Below are 14704 nucleotides of genomic sequence, written 5' to 3'. Positions count from 1 at the left end.
GGTACTGGGTATGGACATTCTTTCGAAATATGTACTCGCGCAAGGGTATATGTAACGCATCAAATCCAACGCCATGCTCGAACGCTCAAAACTCAAGCACCACGATCACCTCAAAAGATAATCACAAGCCTCCACACTCCCCTCTTTATACAAGTTCACCAGCTGTCCTGGCATAACCCCTGGTACCACAGCATCTCCAATAAGCACATAGTGATCCTCACCATGTTTCCGCACAATGAACGGCCGGCTAGCACCAAACGGCACGATAACCTCATCGCCAGGCTCAAGGGTAGCAGGTCCCATGCCCATGAATCCATTGTCTGTGATGAAGAAGTCACGACGCCGAAGCTTAGACGGAACATGATACATCTCCTTCTCATCGCTCAGAAAGCGTCGAGCTTCATCGTCGGGAGTGTACAAGCCTTTGTGCCGGACGGTGATGAAAGCATTTTCCCATAGCGCAGTCAGGTTGAGGTCCAGGCGAACGGCATCGGTCAGTGTCATGTCATACTTCTTCACTAGCTTGTCAATCTCTCGCGAGATCATGCCCTTCATTTCATCAGTCGTGCGTACGCGCTCGATGCGTGTATGCTCGGCCACTGCACTCCTCTCTCCGCCAAATAAGTAGTCGAGGATCAGATACGACAGACCCTTTGCTCGGTCCAGTTGCAAATATGGCTCCCGCGAGAAGTCAATTTTGAGGCATTCAAAGACCGCATCCACAGTCTGTAGTGGACGTGACAGCTCTGCCTTCGCGTGGTCGTGGTTCTTCAAGATGACTCTGTGCGTAGAGTCTGGTGCAGGTAAATCCTTCTCGCTTGAGCGATATGTGATGCAGCCAAAGGGTATGGCCTTTACTTTGAGCGCACGTCCTGTGTGCGATGTGCAGATCTCGCATTCGATCGGCTGCCTTTCAAGGCTGACAACTGGTTCGCCTCGACCAGCCTCGTAGCCATCCAGTGTCTGGATCAACTTGCGATCTCGCAGCATCGTGAAGTGCGGCACCCATGTCGGATATCCACCGCCTGATCGTTCCAGGCGTCCGTCCAAGAGAACGTCCAGATTCTTCTCCGATTGCAGCAAGTACATCGTGGCATCCTCGTAGACTTGTGGAACAGGCTCAGCATAATCGGGCTTGATTGAAGTCGTGCCACCCTTGACCAAACCAAGAAGTGCGTAGATCCTATCGCGTGGATCACTGCAATAGAAGTCCTTCGCCATGAAAAGTAGCTGAAGGAGACTCTGCTCTTCTTGTGACCGCAAATGATGGAACAGTGGCAGGCGGTCATGCGTATCAGTCTTCATTAGTTGTGCAAAGAAATTCCAGCCGATCGCGTGAGGTCCGATATAAACGGTCGGATGTTCACGAGCTCGAGAGAACTCTTGAATGACCCAAAGGCGCTTCCACCACACATCTCCATGGGTGACGTTTGAAGCCCACTCCAGCTGCTGCAGAACATCGCCGAGCTTCTTCGAGACGTGATCGTGCTCGAGCGCTGCCAGACCAGGCTGCGTACACCATACTAGCTGTGAGTCGTCGTGCTTGCTAGCCGAGAATTGCCGTTTGCAAGTGGACGTCTGCGCTTCGGTCTCGCCTACCCATACGATCACACGGTGTGCTTTGGCGTAAATCTTCCACATCAGCTGGACCGAAGCGTTACGTTCTGGTATATTGGCTTGATTAACACAGATGACATCGATCCAGATAAGACGGTCGCGGTTTGGACGTCTCAGACGGCGCATTGCGGCGTACAAATGCTTCGAGACTCGAAAGTCCTTGCCATCGACTTGGACGACTTCGAGCTCTTGCTGAGCACCCCAGCAGTAGGAAAGGCCATCATACTGTGGTGGCGACTCAAGATCGAAGTATTCCAGGGTTGCGCAGATCTCATCGGTACCGGGCTGGATACGCAGTAGCCGAATACCATTTTCGTGCTCAATATCTTGACTATAGACTTGAGCATTCTCTGCTCTGACTGCCTCACGATCTGATCTCGCTTGGTTCTTGTTTGGCTGTGGAAGTTGTACCTCCTCTGAAGCGGCGTCCGCGTGTACATCCTGTGTAGAAGTGGCGGAAGGTGCTTGTTTTAGTGGAGGCAGGGCAAGCTGTGGCGTCCTCGATTTTGGCTTCTTGAAGATGGCAAAGACATTCCGCGATTCCCGTACCGCTCCAATACGCTTCATGAGCAATAGCTGTTCGCCTCGTAGTCGGCTGAGAAGCCACTTGTGTTGCCTTTCCGCAGCTAATGTAATCCAATCGGAGCTGAGCTTAAGGAGTAATCAAATATGCCACCAAAGAACTTCAGGACTGTGATAACGATACAAGTGCGCGGTGATCGTACAGAAGAAGGAGAAAACAGACAAGCAAGCAATACTTACAGCGGCTGGGTGACATTGACGACGTTCAAGATGGAGGGTGTAGATGAGGTCGGTGTTGTAGCTCAGCCTCACTGAAGTCTTCTTGGCTTCGAGTTGGGGGCCAGGCCAAGCTCGCGTACTATTTCCAGCAAATCGGCTTGGTCAACTCATGGAACGTAATGGCATCGATGTCCTGTCCCCAGCTTTGATCTCGCTGTATCATACACAGCCTCACATGACGCTCAAATGCGTCCCGCAGACCATTCTGCCATGAGATGAACAAAAGATGCTGACGATCGTGAAACAGAAGTCATGATCCACCACAAACTCCTTCCGGCGAGCCACGCGGATGTGCGCGCACGTGCCGTCCCACAAATCTCCTTGTCGACCAACGAGACGGCAGAGACCCTGCGACTTCTCTAACAACATCTCCTATTCTCTGCCAGGCCTGCATCAATATGGTATCATATCGTCCTAACACACAACATAAAGAGTACTACATCCTAGGTCGCGTGAGGAAGAAATCAATGCCGCCATCCACGGCTCTACGCCACCCTTTACACCTCCTTACGGCCCTCCTCGTACTCATCAGCCAACCGCCAGCGCCTGAAGCTTGGTCCTCTGGATCGCCGTTGGGGACTGGAAGATATAGGACTTCATCTCGGTCTCTGCCGCCGCGACGGTATTGTCGCTGTCAAATCCCGGGCATAGCAATGATCGGCTGCTATTCGTTCGTAGGCACCCTTCTCCATTTCACTGTCTGGACCTCATCGTCTTGCTGTCGCGTTGATCAATCTTTCATCTTCTTGCCTATCTATCGACACTCATTATTTTTCAGCGTAGCATTGCACTTCATTCTTTAGTGCTGCCGTCTGCTTGTCGTTCATTACCCATCGTTCTTTCGTTCTTACGAAGCGCAGCATTAGCGGAAGCATTGCATAGCATTATCTATCACGAGACCACAATTACCATCCGCATTCCTCACGCAAGCCACCCAGGCATTCGAGAAGCCTGCCCTTTCCAGCCACTGTGTGTTGACGAACTGTATACAAATACATCCACACGCGAGCACTACCGCGATATTTGATTTGAGCTCGAGTCCTGAGGTGAACGGCATACGAGCGATCAGCTTGAAACTACGAAAGGACAAATCAAAACAAATACATCATGACAAGTGTACCACGCGACCCAGCGTTCTGGAAACGCTTCTCCACCGCCGTCCATCTCGATGAAGAAAGCGGCTATGGTCGCCCGGAATTAAAACACTCGTACGTCCCAGTCTCCACCCAGCCTGTGCAAATTCTCTGTCATCTAACTCGTCGAACAGAGACTCGTGGCTCGCCCGCCAACGCCGCAAGGAATCCCGTCGCAAGTGCGTCTGTCCAGTCTGCTGGCTCCTGTTCTTCGTCTTCGTCGCAGCAGTCATCGGTGTGGTCATCTGGTTGCTGAAGAGTGGACTGCTGAATAATGTCCACATCGGGAACGATAATGGCACGCCCAATGTACCCATGGATCCGAATGTTAATGCAAACTCCAAGTTGAGGATGGTGCGGGCAGCATTACTCGAATTGAATGCGGCGTGGCGGTAACAGTGCATGATCCTGGGGCCGAATGCAGTGGCACTTGTGCAGGGATTGTGGGAGTGGTCGGAATGGCTTGCGCTGCCAGGAGGACGTTGAGATTCTGCTGGTTGCTCTTTTGGTGGGAGAATCTGAATACTGTCAGGGTACGGTAATGTATATATCATGAACCAAATCAAATATCATGAACATCTGCGAGGAGACTATCATCACGTGAGCATTGTGTTGCCATTCTCGCATTGTAATGTACACTCCGCCAGCGCCTCGCTAATAGCTAAATTCGCATCTCGACCAGATCCCCTACTTACCAGTATACTTGGAGTTGACTCCTCGTACATTGCTGGGATCTTGCCATCGCCTCTCCAGGACTGTCGTGCATCACTCCAACCAGCTACAGTAGTTGTGAAGAGCTTCGCCACAAGTTTGCGAAAGCTGCACACCTGCATACCAATGCTGAGTAGTGCCAGGCAAGACATCGTACAGACACTTCGTGTACTCGCGCGCCACGTGGCACTGTCGCGAACTGTCCTCCAAATCCTCTCACTGACCGCTCAGCTCACTCAGTATCGTGGCTTGAGCGGCTCAGGGCTAGCACTCCTGCTCATACTCCTAGCATCCTTGCCCCTCTCCCTCAGCCACTTCTTGGTCGCCAACTCCAACTCCTTGTCCAGCTCCGCACTCGGCTCCTTGCGATGTATGAAGTTGCAGAAACCTCCTCTCACGCACCCCTCGCCACTATTGAGCCTACAACAAGCTTCTCGAAAGTCGGTGACAGGACTCAGCTCGCAGTAGATAGGTCTCGCAGCATACCACCGACTATTCAGCGCATCCGCCGCCGCCTGCGCCGAATCCTCGTATTTGAACCGCGCATACACGTTCCCGATCAGGTGATCGTTGTTGTTGTCACATACCACCAACTCCTCAATCTCGCCGTACTTGCACATCTCGGCCCACACATCCTCGTAAAAGGCATCGAAGTGGTTTTGAAGCTGTTGCGGGTTCATGCGCGATTTGTTGTCGTAGGCAGGGTTCTGGTAGAGGTTGGGCATGAGGACTGTTTGGGAATAGGAGGGTTTGACATGTTTGCGTGAGCAGCGGTCGCCATGGCGGCAGGCGCCAATTTTGTAGTAGAAACTGCAGTTGACCTTGTCCTGTTCTGTTCCGAAGATGGAGGCAAGATAATTAGCCATGGTCGCGGTGCTGTGGCAGTCGCGTCGTCGTCAAGTTTATGGTGTCGTTCGCTGAGGTAGCCTGAGGTATTGACTTGTGTCGAGAGTGTAACCTCAGATGTGTGTGAAGCTGTTGAAGATTGCCCTGTCGTGTGAGTGCAGGAAAGCTCGCTGGCGCAAGTCAAACGGCTGAATAAGCTGCGGCCCAAGCTTTCGAGAATATTCTGGCCTGAGGTTGGCACGAGTCGTCGGCCACTTCACACCATGTCACCCCATCTCGTGCTCACTTTCGATCTATCAAGTAATATGACAATCACCTGCATTCCAACAGTCGGGATCTCATCAACGCGGATTCACTCGGTCTTGTCTTTGACGCCCGAATCATGCCCCCTCCGAAATAGCTACAGTCTTCCCTTTCGGCGCAGCTGTTCAAACGCCAGCTTTGCCCGCATTAGTCGCAAGGCTGAGATCTCACCCCACCGCGCCATCAGCAGCAGCGCTTTTGGTGGTACGACACTGAATCGGTTGTCTGGACATGATATCCTGGATCCAGTGCTGGACGTTGCGTGGCTCTTTCTCATGCAAGTAGCCGTCTCCGAACCCGCCTGGCCGTGATTGCTGGGGGTCGACGAGACAACAGACAAAGGCTGCACTGTATCTGACCTGCGCCTCCACCATGCCTCTTTCGGGCGAGGCTGCTGAGGTTGCGGTACGGTTGCTCAGGTACATGAGGTGGCTCCTGCCGCAAGAAATAGGTGTTTGTCCGTCTCATTTCCTGCCATTCTCAGTGATCTGCCCAATCCGATCTAACGCTCCCATATAATCTCGAACGAGTCCGCCATGCTCGTCATCTCCTTCTTTGCACTCCTGAGCCTCGTGGCCACAGCCTCAGCCGACTTCTTCCTCTCCAACAGCTCCACCTGCACCGGCGCTTTCCCCTTCGACTCATGCAGACGCAGTATAACAGTACTCTCCGGCGTCAACAATGTCACGGACTACACCTGCCCCAAGCTAAAACACTCACTGGACCACGCATACGTCTGGAACGGCACTACAGGCATAAAGAACACAGCCGAGCTCTTCACCGCAAACCCCTGCAATGCCGGTGATCTGCATTTCTTTCTTGAAGGCGACGCATACATAGGCAAAGATAAAGACGGCAAGCAAATGGCAGACTGTGTGTCGAACACGACTCTATCACGGCATTGTCCCTCCATGCTGCTCATCGGCTCGTTCTTCTTCCAGACGTCCTTTAAGTGCACTAGCGACATCACTTGCACTTGAGAGAGTCAGGAAAGAGGTACAGGCCGCTTGGGTGCTCATACTACGTCCATCGTGCGAAGTCCTGACTGTAACGCCTGATCAAGCATTCCGTCGGCACAAGGAAAGATCAGTTATCAAAAAATATGTCCCCTCGAAGACCGCCAACCTTGGCACCTGCATCCCAAGCCGAGGCTTGACTGCGAAGCACTAGATCGCATCGAAAGGTGCAAGGAGATAGCTGGCCGGAAGTAATGAAGCATTGACAACGGAATGAAGGGGCAATGTGGCTGCCCATGCCACACAGTGATCGCCTTTGGTCCGGTGGTCAAGCGTTCATCGACCGTCTTAGCCGCGAATTCCTGACCAAGGGATTAGTACTCCCAGGTATTGTGCGTTGGACGACTCCCTCCAAGACTGCTTGGTACCGGCTTGAAAGTGGCGCTCGGGGTGTCAGGATTAGTACACGATAGCACATGTTATCAAGACCAAAATACGTAATGATTGAACAAATGAGCACATCGCGATCTTCCTGATGTACACCTATAGTCTCAGTCTGTCTCTCGCAGCGTACACACTCACGTCCTGCCAATGCAGCCTTGACCTGTCGTGGGTCTGATCATGGCTTGTTCACTGCTGCCTCTGCATTTCCACATCCAGTGCAGGCCACTCGATAGCTGTAGCAGTACCATTGCTATCGTACTCGAGCACCACTCGATCGAGCGACAGCCCACCCCTACGCAAGATATCGATCGTCTGCCAAGAAACACAAGTAGGCGTACCAGCATCCACAAACTCACTCATGTCTTGAATGACTGCTCGGAATGCCTGCCGCTTGACACCGTTGCTTTGCTCAACCAGATTCGTTGGATAAAGCCTGATATCAGCATTGCCTGCCTGGGCGCCAATAAGCGCGGCAATGGTGGCTAAGTAGTCCGTCCCATTGAGAGCAAGACTAGATACATGGAGACCATGTAGCTTAGTGTCCAGATCTAGGACCAGACTCGAGTTATCATTGCAATTGAGAGACCGATAAGTACCAGCCAGCGTCTCATTCGCAGTAGAATACGCCGACTTCTGTACAAGATTCAGCGCCACAATACACATATCAGCATACGCATTAAGATCGGGTGCCGCTTCTTCATCATGGTTGACAGCTAAGATGGCGAATCCAATGTCGTAGTCTGGGACGAGACCGAAGTATGAGCCATAGCTGCCCAAGCTACCGGACTTGGTGTAGATGTCCATGACTGAGTCGTTGCTGCCGTAGTGGTATATCTCCCATGGCCGGCCAACGGAGTTCTTGATGTTCGAGGTGGAAGTGTGTGGTTTCAGCCAGCGTCGTGTAGTTGCTGGGGAGATGAGGTGGGAGGTTAGCATTGCTCGACCGGCGGTGGATAGATCTTGGATTGTTGTTGTCAGGCCGAGTGCGGCTGGTTCGCCGACGTAGGATGTGTTGAGCAGGTCGTTGCCGTATAGCTGACTTGGACTACTCAGATTACCGTTTGTGGCAGATCCGGCAAGCAGCGAGGTATTTGTCATGTTCAGAGGTGAGAAAATGCTTCCTGACAAGATCTGTGCAAAAGCCTTCCCAGTCTCGCGCTCTAGGGCAGCGGCGAGGAGCTGGAACGCGGCGTCAGAGAAGATGGGTGTAGTCTCGGGAAGATATATCGGAGGGCTCATAGCCAAATCTTTCAGTAGATCCTGAGCCGAGCACTTCCGATTGATTGAACATGCCTCCGCTGTGAAAGAAGAGTTAGCACGTCAACAGCCCTGGTTGCAGCACGGATTCATCCTTACAGCTTCTAGCAACACCAGACATATGTCCAGCTAATGACGCAAGAGTCACATCCTCCCACCTCACTTGTGTAAGAGCATTACGAAAGTTCGAAAGTCCCTTGAGCTCTGGAAGGTGATATGTGATACTCCTGCCCAATACCTCGTCTCCTAGCTCGATCAGAAGAGCATAGACAGTAAACAGCTGCGTGAGCTCGCCGACGGCAAACTTGGAGTCCGCAGACAGCGCGTCTGTATTGTTCGCGGCCAATCCCGCCTCATGATGGTACTCGTAAAAGAAAGAAGGATCCGCCTCGCTTGCGACATAATTCGATCCAGCAAAGAGTGCTATGCTGAAGCTCGTCTTGTTGGGAGTAACAGGGCCAAAATCGCCTTTTTCAGCAGCCACGTATTGGTCTATAAAGGCAGAGAACTGCTTCGAGATCTTCTGGACAGCTGCTGTCTTTGGATCGATGAGAGGAGGTGGCACTGGAGGACCGAGAAGTGGGCAAGGTACATAAAGGTCCTTCTGAGCGCCTGCAAAGGTGAAAAAGAATTTGAGGATTGCTGTGAGGCATAGTAGTGCAGACATGATGATGATGGTGTGGTGCGCTGGTAGCATGATGGTGATGGGAGTGGAGGACCAGACGACGGGCTCTTATACTTGTCCATTGCCATTATATTGATGTTGATACGCCCTAAGGCCGCGCATACTGGTAAAGCCCGGTAGCAGGCGGATTGGCTCATACTGATCAAATGCTTCAGTTCCAGCTCAGCAGAAAGGGCGCGTGTGATGTGCTCGCACAACTGCTCGTACAAACTTTACATCCAAGCCGCCAAGACAGGGACAAGCTTTCCAGCGGCGCTGCCAAGTCATGTTACGGGTCGCTGTCCTATAAAATAATGATACTGCATGATGGCCGTGGAATTGAAAAGCCTTCTGCCGATTCGTAAGCAACGCATCAGTACGCAAGGCAAATCGTTCATGACTGGAGTTCGTCAGGTCCAGCTCATGACCTCCCGCAGTCGAATTTGGAGTAGCCGAGAGCTCAATACACGTAGATTGGGGCCATTTTAGATTGCTTGGGTCGACAAAGGCGTCGTTGTCAACCTGCGACCCCGAATGTCCTCCAATCAGGGTTAGAAGGGTCGCCCATCATGCCCGCCAGGCTCGATCGTCGACGCGAGCGATCTTTGCTAGCAGATCGAAGAGTTGCTGCGCGCTCTGTCCGAAGGTGGATCGCTAGTCTCAGCCAATCAACAACCCTACCGAGTGTGCGTTCGCCGCTATGCAGGCGCGCGCCCAGACTCCACGCTAATTGACGCCATCTCACGCAGGGTGGAGATCTGGTTTGGAGCTCCGAGAAGTGGGCAGTGAGATGCATAGACGAGAAAGAGACAGCTGAACATCATGTCCTAGTCGTGCTGAAGTACGATGAGGCAGTATGGCGACGCGAGTCTAGATTGGGAATCGCACATATATGTAACTTTACGTTCATTTGCCTGAGCTCAGACGCCGCGAATTTGTCTGCAGGACCAAACTTCAAGCTTCAATCAAAGCAGCGACTGGGGCGCGTCTCTCCACGCCGTGACTGCACCACCGTTGCCAACCTCACACCTCCTTGTGCTCTCATTCACGTACATATCTCACGACCCACGTTCCTTACGCACGCCTGTACAGCTGTGCTTTCTCAATGCTCTTTTGCTCCCACCATCATTGACTGGCACCCACGACGATCAACATTGCTCTTAATCACTCAGAGCTCGCTATTGTGAAGCAGCTTGGGTCTACGCAGGCTGCCAACAACGGCGTACCAGGTCGCAACTGCCGGCATGCTCGAGGGCCGGGCTCCAGAGGCGGTTGTCGACGATGTCGTCGCGGCGGCTCAAGATCCAAATAGCAATGTCGGATCTGCGCAGGTCAAAGATGCTGCCCTGACACAGGCGCAAGCTGGGGGTGCTGCCGCGTTCCAATTCGACCCGGATGCCAGTTCTGAGGAGAAGGCGGCACAACTCAAAGCAGTACGTGAACGAGCCACACTTTGAGCTATGGCAAGGCTGACCTGTGGCATAGAAAACTGAGCAATTTCGACCGCATCGCAAGCACCAGGTGGCTGCACTCGTGACTGACGAGGGCGGCGATGGTGTACCGGACTATGACCTGCCTCTTCCAAGCAAAGCAGGCGCGATCGCGGCAACTGCAGTCACTACCGACGCGAACGGGCACGTTGCTCCGGATGAGTTGGACAAGTACAGCAAGGTGGGCTGGGCGCCTCGTTTTGGCAACCCTGGAGACAAGGAAGAGGATGCGGGTACGATGCTCGATCACCAGACATTCTTGGAAGGGAAGCTGGACGACAAATTTTTCGGCGACTGGTATCACAACGCTGGTGTCATCATCTTCGCCTGCCTAGCATCATGGACAGTGGCTGTTCTAGGTGGCGGTCTCGGCTGGGTATTCATTGTAATGGCAATCTGCGGGACGTACTACCGAACTTCACTTCGACGCGTGAGGCGCAACTTCCGCGACGACATCACACGAGAGCTCGCGAAGACCAGGCTAGAGACAGACACCGAGTCACTGGAGTGGATCAACAGCTTCATGAACAAGTTCTGGCCGATCTATGCTCCTATCCTCTGTGAGACGATCGTGGCGTCCGTGGATCAGGTCTTGAGTACATCCACACCGGCCTTTCTGGATAGCATGCGCATGAGCTTTTTCACGCTTGGCACGAAACCTCCACGACTCGAGCATGTCAAGACGTATCCTAGGGAAGAAGACGACACGGTCATGATGGACTGGAAGTTCAGCTTCACGCCGAACGATATATCCGATCTGACGACAACCCAGGCCAAGAATAAAGTCAACCCAAAGGTCATCCTCGAAGTGAGGGTCGGCAAGGCCATGATCTCGAAAGGCCTCGATATTATCGTCGAAGACATGGCGTGTTCTGGCATCATGCGCGTGAAAATGAAGCTACAGCTGCCATTCCCACACATCGATCGTGTTGAGATCTGCTTCCTTGAGAGACCGACCTTTGACTACGTATGCAAGCCGCTTGGCGGTGAAACTCTCGGCTTCGACATCAACTTTGTACCTGGTCTGGAAGGTTTCATCCAGGAACAAATCCATGCCAACCTTGCGCCGATGATGTACGCGCCCAACGTGTTCCCGATGGAGATCGCGAAGATGTTGGCCGGCAATCCCGTTGACCAAGCTATCGGTGTCCTGCAAGTCACGTTCCACGGTGCCAAAGGCCTCAAGAATCCAGACAAATTCTCTGGTACACCTGACCCGTACGCCACACTCAGCGTCAACAACCGCGAGGTCCTCGGAAAAACGAAGAGAGTTGACCAGAACGCCAATCCGAGGTGGAACGAGACTGTCAACATCATCCTCACGAGCTTACGTGAACCACTCACGATTCACGTCTACGACTACAATGAGTTCCGCAAGGACAAGGAGCTCGGCGTGTGCAACTTTGATCTTGGCCAGCTTGAGAAGGAGACTGAGTTCGAGAACATGCAGCTCGATGTCATTGCATCTGGCAGAGCGCGCGGAGTAGTTGAGGCAGATCTTCGTTTCTTCCCAGTCCTGGAAGGCCACAAGATGGCTGACGGAACTATTGAGGCGCCCCCAGAAAGCACGACCGGCATCGTCAAGTTCACGGTCGAGCAAGCCAAGGAGCTGGATGGCAGCAAGTCGTTGGTCAACGCGCTCAGCCCATACGCCGTGCTTCTACTCAACGGCAAGGAGATCCAGATCTCGAAGAAGCTTAAGCGGACGAATAATCCTGTCTGGCCAGATGCGACGAAGGAGATGCTCATCACGGATAGAAAGAAGGCGAAACTCGGTCTTGTCATCAAGGACGATCGTGACCTTGCTGCCGACCCGGTCCTCGGTACGTACCAAATAAGATTGGACGACATGCTTGACTTGATGGGCAAAGGCCAGGAATGGTACAATTTAGCTGGTGCGAAGCAAGGTCGTGCTAAGATGACGCTGCAGTGGAAGCCTGTTGCGCTGAAAGGTGCCTCGGGTGGTAGTGGTGGATATGTCACGCCTATTGGCGTTATGCGCTTCCACTTCCAGTCTGGACGGGACCTCAAGAACCTGGATACGGTTGGCAAGTCGGATCCCTATGCGCGGGTCTTGCTTTCTGGCATTCAAAAGGGCCGGACTGTTACGTGGAAGAACAATCTCAATCCTGATTGGGATGAGGTCTGCTATGTTCCTATCCACTCCGAGCGGGAGAAGCTCACAGTCGAGGTCATGGATGAAGAGAATACGCAGAAGGATCGCACCATGGGACAAATGGAGATCGCGGCTTCTGAGTATGTCCAGCTGGGCGAGGATGGGCAGTATCTCATCCACGACACGAAGAACAAGGTCATCTCAGCGGCTGTCAGGATTGGCAACAACCCACCCAAGGGTACGATCAACTTTACTGTGTCTTTCTACCCGTGTATGAACGTGGTCGACCCAGAGGACGAAGATCGCGAAGCAGCTAAGGCAACACCCAGTCTAGACGGCACGCCAGTATCGCCCATCAACGGACAGGGATCTAGCGTCGTGTTGCCTTCCCCTACTGCGCCGAGCCACGCACGAAGCCACACTGCCACGACTATTGCTAGTGTTGCCACCGCGCATACGAGCAATAGCCAAGCTGAGATGTGGAAGGCGCTTGAGGCTGGTGAGAAGGAGCAGACTGAGGCGGACGATGTCAAGACTGCGGCTGTGCCCAAGGTTCGCATTGGAGCAGACGATTTGTCGAAATATGGTACGTGCATTGCATTGATGACATTACTGCCGATCGGCTAACATGATCACAGAATCCGGTCTCTTGGTTTTCAGGATCATCGACGGCCGAATGGCTCATCCTGGCACTTTCCTCGAGGTCCTAATTGATGATAATCTCTTTCCTGCTTACACTAGTGCTAAAGCCAAAGGTCAACATCACAACTTCAACGAGACTGGCGACGTCATGGTCCGCGAGCTCGATCTATCCCGCATCACGCTCCGACTCGTGTCTGAGGTCAATCGCAAAGGCGAGAGCAAAGATGAAGGCATCAAAGCCAAGATCGCCGGCCCCACCATGGACACCCTCAGGCGCTCCTTGTATACACCTACACAGATCCCTCTCAAGGACTCAGGTGGCCGCGAGAGCAAGATCACGGTCTCCATGCGCTTCTTGCCCGTCCACATGCAACTTGACCCGAGCGAAAGCTTCAACAATGCCGGCTCACTCCGTGTGGAAGTCCTCGATGCCGCGGATCTGCCCTCCGCCGACCGCAACGGCAAGTCCGATCCTTTCTGTAAATTCAACCTTAATGGCGAGGAAGTTTACAAGACGAAAGTGCAGAAGAAAACTTTGCATCCAGCTTGGAACGAATTCTTTGAGACTTCTGTGCGGAGCAGGACGGCTGCCAAGTTCATCGTGAATGTTCTAGATTGGGACCTTGCGGACAAACCGGACTTCCTGGGTAAGTCGGCTATCGACCTCACGGGTCTAGAGCCCTTTCAGCCGCAGGAGGTTGTGTTGCCGTTGGAGGGCAAGAGTGGGAGCTTGCGACTTAGGATGTTGTTCAAGCCTGACTACGTTCTTCGATCGCGACAGGGGTCTTCGACTTTCTCAGGGACGTTCGCGGCGCCTGGTAAAGTTATTGGAGCGCCTGTTAAGGGTGTCGGGAAAGGTGCGGTCATGGTCGGTGGTGGTGTCGCGAAGGGTGCGAGTTTTCTGGGTAGAGGGTTCAAGAGGAGGACTGTTAGTGGGATGGCTGAGCAAGAGGCACAGGCTGGGGACGAAATCAATGGTGGAGATATGGACACGAGGGGTACTGCCAGTCTGGATGCTTCACCTGCTGGCGGAGCAACGAATGGACATGCTACACAGCCTTCGCTCGACGGGTTTGCGGGTGAGAAGATGCTGCCGAGCACGCCAGTCCATCAGCGTCAGGCGAGCTTCGGACGTCAGTCACAATTGCCTCCTTCGTCAGCGGAGATGGGCATGGCGAATATCACTGTCGTCAGCGCATCAGGATTTGAAGGCGAGCCGAAACTTGAGGTTCACGTTCTGCAGGATGGCCACAAAGGCGTGAAAGACGTCATGAAGACTGATCACCTCAAGGCCAAGGCGGGCGCTGTGCAATACAGTAATGAAAGCAAGAGGGTGCAATGCGCAGCCGACAGCCAGTTCAAAGTCCAAGTCAAGGACCATAAGACTTTCGGCTCGGATCTTTTGGGCGAAGCGGCCTTCTTCGTCAACGACCAGTCGCATGGCGGGGCGCAGGAAATCAAGGTTGGCACGGGTGTGGTAGTCTTGCAGACTTCCTTCCAGGCTGCGGACGCCGCCAGCATGTTACGCCCGGACACAGCAGGCGGCGCCAACGACTCGCCTTCAAGCAGTAAGAAAGGTGGGCTCAACAGGTTCATGACGAGAAGGGAACGCAGCGTCACGCCTTCTGCTCCTGCTCCTTAGGATGCTCAGGATGCTGAAGAAGAGCGTGGACGCTCGAGGGTGCCGAGACGTAGAGTCTCATTGTCAGATCTGGGACATTTGT

At 53.2% G+C, this 14704-nt stretch overlaps 5 protein-coding genes across 5 annotated transcripts; 2 read left to right on the top strand and 3 right to left on the bottom strand.

Annotated features, from left to right (window-relative positions):
- Positions 1-105: 105 nt before the first annotated feature.
- On the bottom strand, positions 106-2184 carry LTS14_006584 (uncharacterized protein; the record flags this gene model as incomplete). Its single annotated transcript, XM_064839280.1, has 1 exon — positions 106-2184. One exon carries the CDS (start codon positions 2182-2184, stop codon positions 106-108), a length of 2079 nt encoding a protein of 692 aa, XP_064693022.1.
- Positions 2185-3525: 1341 nt separating this feature from the next.
- Positions 3526-3947, top strand: LTS14_006583 (uncharacterized protein; the record flags this gene model as incomplete). The annotated part of the gene is made up of 2 exons (XM_064839279.1): positions 3526-3626; positions 3686-3947. The coding sequence occupies 2 exons, from the start codon at positions 3526-3528 to the stop codon at positions 3945-3947; spliced, it is 363 nt and encodes a 120-aa protein (XP_064693021.1).
- A 551-nt stretch (positions 3948-4498) lies between these two features.
- LTS14_006582 (uncharacterized protein) lies at positions 4499-5128 on the bottom strand (the record flags this gene model as incomplete). The annotated part of the gene is made up of 2 exons (XM_064839278.1): positions 4499-4682; positions 4749-5128. The coding sequence occupies 2 exons, from the start codon at positions 5126-5128 to the stop codon at positions 4499-4501; spliced, it is 564 nt and encodes a 187-aa protein (XP_064693020.1).
- A 1869-nt stretch (positions 5129-6997) lies between these two features.
- On the bottom strand, positions 6998-8735 carry LTS14_006581 (uncharacterized protein; the record flags this gene model as incomplete). Its single annotated transcript, XM_064839277.1, has 2 exons — positions 6998-8109; positions 8168-8735. 2 exons carry the CDS (start codon positions 8733-8735, stop codon positions 6998-7000), a joined length of 1680 nt encoding a protein of 559 aa, XP_064693019.1.
- A 1241-nt stretch (positions 8736-9976) lies between these two features.
- Positions 9977-14622, top strand: TCB2 (Tricalbin-2; the record flags this gene model as incomplete). The annotated part of the gene is made up of 3 exons (XM_064839276.1): positions 9977-10165; positions 10218-12924; positions 12977-14622. 3 exons carry the CDS (start codon positions 9977-9979, stop codon positions 14620-14622), a joined length of 4542 nt encoding a protein of 1513 aa, XP_064693018.1.
- Between the last annotated feature and the right edge of the window lie 82 nt (positions 14623-14704).

Source organism: Recurvomyces mirabilis (assembly GCF_035927965.1).
Source record: "Recurvomyces mirabilis strain CCFEE 5264 chromosome Unknown scaffold_17, whole genome shotgun sequence".
NCBI lineage: Eukaryota > Fungi > Ascomycota > Dothideomycetes > Mycosphaerellales > Teratosphaeriaceae > Recurvomyces > Recurvomyces mirabilis.
This window is presented reverse-complemented; position numbering and strand designations above follow the sequence as displayed.